Source organism: Melopsittacus undulatus, unplaced genomic scaffold (assembly GCF_012275295.1).
Source record: "Melopsittacus undulatus isolate bMelUnd1 unplaced genomic scaffold, bMelUnd1.mat.Z mat_scaffold_583_arrow_ctg1, whole genome shotgun sequence".
NCBI lineage: Eukaryota > Metazoa > Chordata > Aves > Psittaciformes > Psittaculidae > Melopsittacus > Melopsittacus undulatus.
Window position 1 is genome coordinate 13983 of NW_022994436.1, and position 8717 is coordinate 22699.

Here is an 8717-nt window from a genome sequence, read left to right on the forward strand (position 1 = left end):
ATGTACCACAGAGGTTATAAAGGTTTTTTTTACACTATCCACATGCAGCTAGTTGACTTGACATAAGAGATTTGAAGCAGAAGAAATGTCTGTACGCTGTTTTCTTCTCCTTGGGACCTGGATCATTTCCTGGGGTTTGGATGCTGCCATAGCAGTCCAGGATCCCCTCCCTTGTACCCTAGTACTGCAGCTTACCCTTCTCTTCACAAGTTATAGACTTATTTCTAAGTCCTCTGAGAAACTCCCCATGATTTTTCAGAGCTCAAGTCAGTGTTCGCTGGGTTAACACCAGTCCTTCTTAGCATGCTGCTTCCTGACACTTCTCTGTTTTCTCCTTTTACTGGCAGTTTGTTTTTACTTTATTCTGGGACTCTTTATAAATAGGTGTAAAGTAAATATGCCCTGCTTTAAGCACCATCCATCTTACTTTTCCTAAGGTGGTTCAACTTGAAGGAAACTTTGCATTAAGGGTTCATATTGCCCTCTGTTGTGATGCTTCAGTTTCAATCTAGGAGGTACCCCACCTCTTCAATATTAGCAGTTTCATAAACTTTACTGAATTTTGTCATTTTCACTTAGAGAAATTTCATGAGCTACCAGACAGAATCAGGACATGGATTACTGTCCTGGTCTGTGGTGTGTGTGCAGTCTTCTCACTCTGCAGATTGCAAAATTAAAGCTATGTATTCAGTGTTAGAAATCATGATTAGTTCATAGTACAGAAAATATCTGTGGTATGGCCACCTTATCCTTTGATAAGTTAATTTCTGACTTTGCCTCCTATTTCATACTTGATAGAGCATACTCTTTATTTCATAGCCACTCAAGATTTATGAGTTTGGGTTTGTGTTTAAAAAGCTGCAATGGCCTGGCTAAGCACATTTTGTCCCTGCCTTTTTACCAGAAGTTCACTAAAACTATCCTGCATCTAAACACTCCACTCAGGGTATTAAAAATGTACATCTAACTCCAGGATCTACAGCCTCGTTGGATATCACTTAAACACTAAGTTATAGTAGGATTTATGCATACTTGTGATATAACAGTGAGATATTCTTTATCTGGATGTCCAATAGTACAGCAGATTGTACTGCTGATCTTTCTGTTATTGTTGAGAGAAGCCCATTTGCTATGTAGAAGACAGCAGAGTTACAAATTAAGAATGTGAGCAGGCAAAGCATATAAAAGAGACAGTATGTAGGTTCACTTGTCATGTTATCATCATTGGAGAATTTAAGAAGTCAAATTGTCTCTTCTTACAGAGTTGTTATTTTTTTATTCCAGGCAGGGAGTAATGTCAGCTCCTGTGCAGAATAAAGTGGTGAAACTCGTACTGCACCTGGAAACTATCCATAGTCTTTGCATTTATGGCATCCCTTTTCTTGACCTTGTAGCCTCAAATATGAAAAGCTGCCACACACACTCTCTCTGGCTATAGATACTCTTGAGATCCTATTTCAAATGTGTTGGGGTTTTGCGGGCTATGTAATACCTGTGCTGAACTGTTCTTCCTCATGTGCCTCTCCTTCACTTTGACTTTCTATCTGAGTCTTAGCCAACATTTCATTCCTCTCTACACATGGATCTCATCAACACAGAAATAGAAATGGTGGGAGAATGCCTGTTCAGTAAAGGGCTTTTCCAGAAAAAAAGGGAGAGATCTGAATACTTGTCTTCCTCTGATGTGGGTGGGAATTCTGTCCAGTGTTAGGGTAAATCCTGCTACATCCTGTACATGCTGCCCCACAGTTTTCTGAATCGAAGAGCTCTCTGCCTGGTTACACACCTGATGTGTTATGATAGTATATTTGTGACTTAAGCTACTTGTTTCTTGTGCTCTTGCAGTGTGATCACTATCTGTTTGGGTTTTTTTTTTTTATTCTACTGCTAAGGATATTTTATTTTGTCAGGTTTGGGATGAAACTCTTGCCAAATCTGCAGAGGCTTGGGCTGCTACATGCATTTGGGACCATGGACCTTCCTACTTGCTAAGATTCTTGGGCCAGAACCTATCTGTAAGAACTGGAAGGTAGGCACATACCCTACAAAACAGTTATTTTGTCTGTCTTTGAACACCTTTTGAGATCCAGATCTTAGACTGATGCAAGTTGTCATCCAGTATTCTAGCAATAATTGATATCCATCTGTGTTCATTTGGCTTAAGAGTATTAGCGCTTAATTCTGTGCCTCTAGTAATGCATGGAGAAATGTATGTTTAGGTGATTTGCATCAGAATAATTAGCAGCAGAAAGTTCCAAAAGACTTAAATCTAAGATTACATGTTTTTCTTTTTGTATTTTAAACAAACCCAGGTATCGATCTATTCTCCAGCTGGTAAAGCCATGGTACGATGAGGTGAAGGATTATGCTTTCCCTTACCCTCAGGACTGCAACCCCAGGTGCCCCATGCGATGTTACGGACCCATGTGCACCCATTACACACAGGTTATATGAATTACATTCTTCTATTCAAAATCTATCATCCAAAGCTGGACTTTTCTGTATTTATAGCTCTCCCTCAAATAAATGTGTGTGTATATATATATATATATGTATTTCCTTTCAATTTGGACTTCACCAATAATAAATATTTATTCAGATGGTTTGGGCCACTTCCAATCGTATAGGCTGCGCAATCCACACATGCCACAATATGAACGTCTGGGGATCTGTTTTGGCGACGAGCTGTTTACTTGGTATGCAACTATGCGCCAAAGTGAGTTTGCTTTCTTTTAAATATTGTTTACTTTTATACTCATGCATGTTTTGGTTCTCTCATAGGATTCCTTACTCCTTTTTCTGCAGCTTGACTTCTTGTGCTTTTTCTGCTGGCTGCTTCTTTATTCTAACTTACAAAAAATGCCATGACTTTGGTATACAAGGAAGAAAAGGAAACAACTTGATGTGTAAGGAACAAGCCCAAACCCTTTTTTTCTGGATTATTATTATCATCATCATCATCATTATCTTCCCTCTTTATGCTGATTCCACTTCACTTTCAATTCCTTATTTCTTCATTCTGTTAAATATAATCATGGTGACCTAGTCTTCTTCAGGTGAGCAATGCCACTGTAGTTAAGACCCTTGATTTACTGTGAACACATTATTGCCCACAAGATGCTTTTGTTTATGACCATGCTGCATAAGGGTATCTGTGGCATAGGTTTCCTAAAAGTTCCATCTACCTAAGCTCAGTGTCTCCAAATATCATCTTGCCTTCCATGTTAGGATCCTTCAAAGGACAGCCATAGGCAAACCCTGTATCAAGTAGCTGTGAAGCCATGCGTTAGGTTGAAATGAAGAAATTAATTTTCCCACAGGATTTTCTAGATATCACCCCAAACTTACATCTGGGTGCAGGAATGGATCAATATCGTGGCTCTGGGAAATGTTTGATTTGAGGTCTCGGTTTTGGACCAGTGCTTCATAAACAGCATGGGCAATGTAAATGGCTGTTTTCTCTGACTCTATATTAAGCAAAGCCATAATTCCTGTACAGCAAACTAAGTATAATTAATTGAGCATGTTTTCCGTAAACTCACAGTGGTACAGGTCCATTTGTGGTAAAGAGCATGCGAGAATATGTCATTATTCTAGCTGTTACGTGAGTAAAAGAATTTTTAAAGATTCTGCAACTTAAAAAAAAATATAGGATTTAGTAAGAAAACTGAATTCAGGGAAAATGGGCCTGTAGGAATCAAAAAGATTTCTCTGTAATTTTGCCTTTTCCTATCTAGTAGAAAAGGGTGATAAGAATGAATATGAGGGAGCAAAGATCAGGCAGCAGAACTATGTGAATTTTAGCTCCACAACATGGACAAGGTGAAATCAAAGTTTATAAGAGAAACCCAAATATTACTTATTATGTATCTTAATTTAAAAATAGATAAATAAAAATTGCAAACTTCCAGCGTACATCTCTTTGTACATATATAGGAAAAGAATGGGTTTATACATTACACATTATTGAAAACTGCTTTGTTGTTTGTGTATAGGTTAACAGTGTATTAATGACATTTTTACATTTTCTCAGTGTAAAAATCCCACTGTTTCTCAAACAGCAAACCAAAGTCTGGAGTTACAAGCTTCTCCTCTGGATAAGATTTTGAGTAGAACTTTGGTTTATAGGTAGTAGAATTGGGGGTTTCCCATCCCGTCACAAAAACGATACTGAGTGATCTTGTCTGGCTTAAGTTAATATTTCCAAGAATTAATTAGATTGAGTTAAGTAGATTTGGCTTAGAGTCCTTGGGCACACATGCAGAATTTTCTTTGCCAGTAAATAGACTGTCTTTCTGAGTAGGGAACTCCTCTAAAGAAGAAGAGGGTGAGTATTACAGCTCTGACTCAAGTTATTGAGGTTGGAATTTGGCAAAGATTTAAGATTTAGAACTGAAATAATTTTTACTGATGCTATGCTGTAATGCTGAAAAAATACCTATGCTTCTGAAATCAGGAAAAAAGTTTGAGGATAACTATAAAGTTTAAAATTCCCTGCCCCTGCTTTTCTAACAGACTCACAGAAATCAGCCATGTGTTGCATAAAAAATGAAGCAGAAATCAGTTTTCTGGATTTCCATATCTGTTATCAAACTAAATATATTTCCTGAGCACTCAATCTGCTGTACCCATTTGGAAGAGAAGTAGGAATGAGAAAATTATTTGAGAGATTCCTACTTTATTCCAAGGCACAATCCAGACCAGGGCTTTTGATCCAGCATTATTGGCTTGGAGGTGGAGGATGAGAAAATGTTTCATAAATAATTGCATTACTCATTGCTATACCATGTCACATGCAAACTAGAGGAAAGTTCCCTGCTCAGTGAGACGTAACATTTAAATAAAAGTCTAATTTTAACTTTCTTTCTGCCTACATCATGAATGTTACATGAATCTTGAAAAGCCCAGGTTTTATATACACACCTAAAAGACTAGATGTGTTTTTCAGATGTTCTTAGATATTTCAGAATAACCTCTTTTCACATGATTGGTTTCCAGACTTGTACCCCTTTCCACTCAGGCTTTATTATACTGCCACTATTCACCAGATGGAAGTCTCCTTCTCCTCCCATTAATGAGACCACTACAAATGCCCAAATACAGTTCTTCTTAATATATTACTGTTGAGAATACTTTTCATCTTACCTTTTTGCTAACCATGGATAGCAAAAGAGAGAGGAAAATGCCTTCCCTCAGAGCTTCACAATGTGGACCTCGGGTAGTCCAACCTAAGAACAAGAGTTCACTCAATTTATTTTTCCACCTTTCAAGAGTTACCTTAAAACCAAGTTTTAAGATAACTGCCAGACAAGAAACTGCTCAAGGAAAACCTTGCACCGATGTTTATGTTGCTAAGGTCTCATAAATATAGCCCTCCAGTGAAAAATACTCTCTCCCAGACTCAGAGAGTCAAAAATCACTTGGCTGCAGCAAAATCAAGAAAACTGGGACTTTACTGTGGAGGCTAAAGGATATAGAATTGATCACTGGCCTGGGGTGACATGGTCATTCTCCTGCTGGTTTAGGGGAATTGGTAGATCAATACTTGTCAGTAACAGGGCATTTATAGGGTATCACTGAAGATAAAACCTTTAATTTCTCAAAACAGCTATGTTTAATGATTATTTTTCTTTATCTCTGACCTTACTAAGCATTATTTTTCTTTATTATTTTCAGGGGGAATTGGATTGGAGAAGCACCATATAAAGTAGGAGTCCCGTGTTCAGCTTGCCCTCCAAGCTATGGAGGCTCTTGTACTGACAATCTTTGTTTCCCAGGAGTAACATCAAACTACTTATACTGGTTTAGATAAGTTAAGATTTACATTATTTTGAAAAAAAAACCCAAACTGAAATCAAAACCCCATGGATGAGTAACAAGAAGCTTGTATATTGAATTTTGCACATATTATATATAGAGAGATATTGTAATAATACTCTGATGTTTTCTTTTTGTATGCTTTTGTATAATTAGCTTTCAAAGTATAGTATAATTTTGTTTTAACACTTTTGGATATAAGACTCACGTTAACCCTTTTATATTAATAATTTGTTAAAGGAGAACAAAATAATTTTCACCTTAGCAAGTGTAGCTTCCTGAAGATTAGGCTCTATAAAAAGCACATTAAAAGATTAAAGAATATTACTTCCTTTAAAACATAATAGCTCCAGAAAGAGAAAGGTCATTGTTTAATACTGTGCTTTGAAAATGGAGTGTGATGTGCAAAGCAACTAATTGTTCTCACACTCTTACTGGTTCCTCTCATTTACACTGGTGCTTTCACCTGCAATGTCAATGGGACTCTGAGCAGAGGAAAACAAATGTGCAAGGGAAACTGCAGGATTACCTACCTCATGCACAACATCTATTTGTTTATGGCATTTGAAGAGTTCAGCACGTAGCTGATGCTATCATCAACAATGCTGGTGTGCAGACAGGAAAATTACAGACAATGAGGAACCACACTAGCCAAGATGCAGTGGCTGTTAACTCACATGCCTGAAGTCTTATCTGGGTAGAAAGCTACATCACTTTAAATACTGGTATAATAGCACAGCCTAATTCTACCTTCCTGTGTTTCTGAACACAGTCATAATGTCATAATGGTGCTTTGCAGCAGTATGTTTATTCTTGTACAGGAAAGCAAAGAAATACACTGCTACAAAGCAACATACATCAATACATGACATCCATACTGTCTTTTACACTGTAAGTTTGCCCCTATATGTGTTATCCCACTGACTGAAACTCAGCCAGGTAGACTTTCAAGGAGAGATCAGATTTAAAATTAGATTATAGTATTTCCAAATAAAGGACATTAGGCAACTTTAAAACTTCATACAGATTTTTTTTACAAAACTTCTAAATTTCTAAAGCAATTAGCAGTGTCCTCTAATATATATGGCAGTGTTTCTTGAAAATACCTGTGTGAATGAATAAAAAATGAATCTTTTTATTCATACCTTTCCTACTAAAACGTGAACACTTATGGGTGCTTACTAGAGCATTTATAAAGAAGACCTATACTTTAAGATAGAATATTATACAGGTAGTTTTCTTGAAAAACTGATAATAAAAAGGAGGAAATCAATTATCTGCCACAACTACTATGTCATTGAAATAGCCTTGAGTTTTGGCTTTGTATTACAGGCCAGAATGTATTCCACTTTAAATATATGTGTTTAGTCTGCTCGCACTGCTACATTTAGACCTTTGAAGTTTATGAACTTTGAAAAGCAATACTGAGTAGAGCAGGCAGAACAGAGGATTTCACTAATTCAACATATATATGCATCTTTAAGTCACTAATTCAGTCCTTTTGAGGGTGTTTGAGATAGTCTGTCACCAAAATATCAAGTATCATATTGGTGATATAAAAGGAAGTATCAGAGTTTGAGATAGCTGGGGGGGGGGGGGGGGGGGGGGGGGGGGGGGGGGGGGGGGGGGCGGGGGGGGGGGGAATGGGCTCTACAGATTATGAAATGTTGCTGCCGCTCTCCAGCTATCCATAATCTGATCCCTCAGAGGATGTCAGCAACTGACCTATGGGTCTTCAGGCATTTCTGGCTAGTGATGCTTCTGTATCTGACAGGACAATAACTAGACAGGTTTATCATCTTAAGATATGTCCATGTTTAAAAAGAATAACACTTGTCATATTCTATGAGGAGAGGCTGAGGGAGCTGTGTCTCTTTAGCTTGGAGGAGACTGAGGGGTGACCTCATCAGTGTTTACAAATATGTAAAGGGTGGGTGTCAAGATGATGGAGCTAGGCTTTTTTCAGTGATATCCAGTGATAGGACAAGGGGCAATGGGTCTAAACTGGAGCATAGGAGGTTCCACGTTAACATCAGGAAGAACTTCTTTACTGTAAGAGTGACAGAGCACTGGAACAGGTTGCCCAGGGAGGTTGTGGAGTCTCCTACGTTGGAGATATTCAAGGCCCACCTGGACAAGTTCCTGTGTGATGTACTCTAGGTTACCCTGCTCTTGCAGGGGGGTTGGACTAAATGATCTTTCGAGGTACCTTCCAACCCTTGGGATTCTGTGATTCTGTGATAATATAAATGGTTTTCCTTTTGGTTTAAAAGATTTGGACTTGGACAGTGCTCAATCAGTCAAAAACTTTGGTTGAGTAAAATCCAGTGCTGTTTTGCAAGAGAAACACAACCTTTTTGCATTATCTATGTATACATTGAGAATTCATTGAGACAAAACTACTAGGTGGGTCACTAGCCCTCAGTCAGCTCAGTTTTTGAAAAAGACGCATGTGACAAGTAAGTTTTTGTTCTGTGTAAGAAATCTTCTGTAGTGGTAAAGACAGCACAGTTAAAACAGTGTATCTAGCTATTTCCAATATTCTTTTTTAATAGAAGATAAGAAGCAGAGCATAAGCAAACATTCAGGTTAAGCCACGAACCCTACAACAGTAGGTCTAACAATAAATGACTATGCACTTTGGAACTTGCAACTTGTATGTTGTATGGTACATTTTCCAAACAGGACTAGACATTGTAAATTAATTTATAATTCTGTAATTCAGCTGAATTTATTATAACGGGTATATATGTTATTGCATCTGTTACTTTTTAAGTTGCTACAAATGCCTTGATTATGTGGAATATTTTGTTTTTCATGAACATACAAAACTTTGCTTTTAACAAACAGCATGCAGGTTTTTTCACAACATCCCATAATGGTGCTAGGGATTAACTATT

General features: G+C 37.6%; 1 protein-coding gene across 1 annotated transcript; it reads left to right on the plus strand.

Moving 5' to 3' along the window:
- Positions 1-1910: 1910 nt before the first annotated feature.
- LOC101876958 (peptidase inhibitor 15) lies at positions 1911-5898 on the plus strand (the record flags this gene model as incomplete). The annotated part of the gene is given in 5 exon segments (XM_034074169.1): positions 1911-2029; positions 2313-2445; positions 2600-2674; positions 2676-2716; positions 5677-5898. Coding segments are annotated over 5 exon segments (504 nt in total), but the record flags the coding sequence as incomplete, so codon positions are not given.
- Between the last annotated feature and the right edge of the window lie 2819 nt (positions 5899-8717).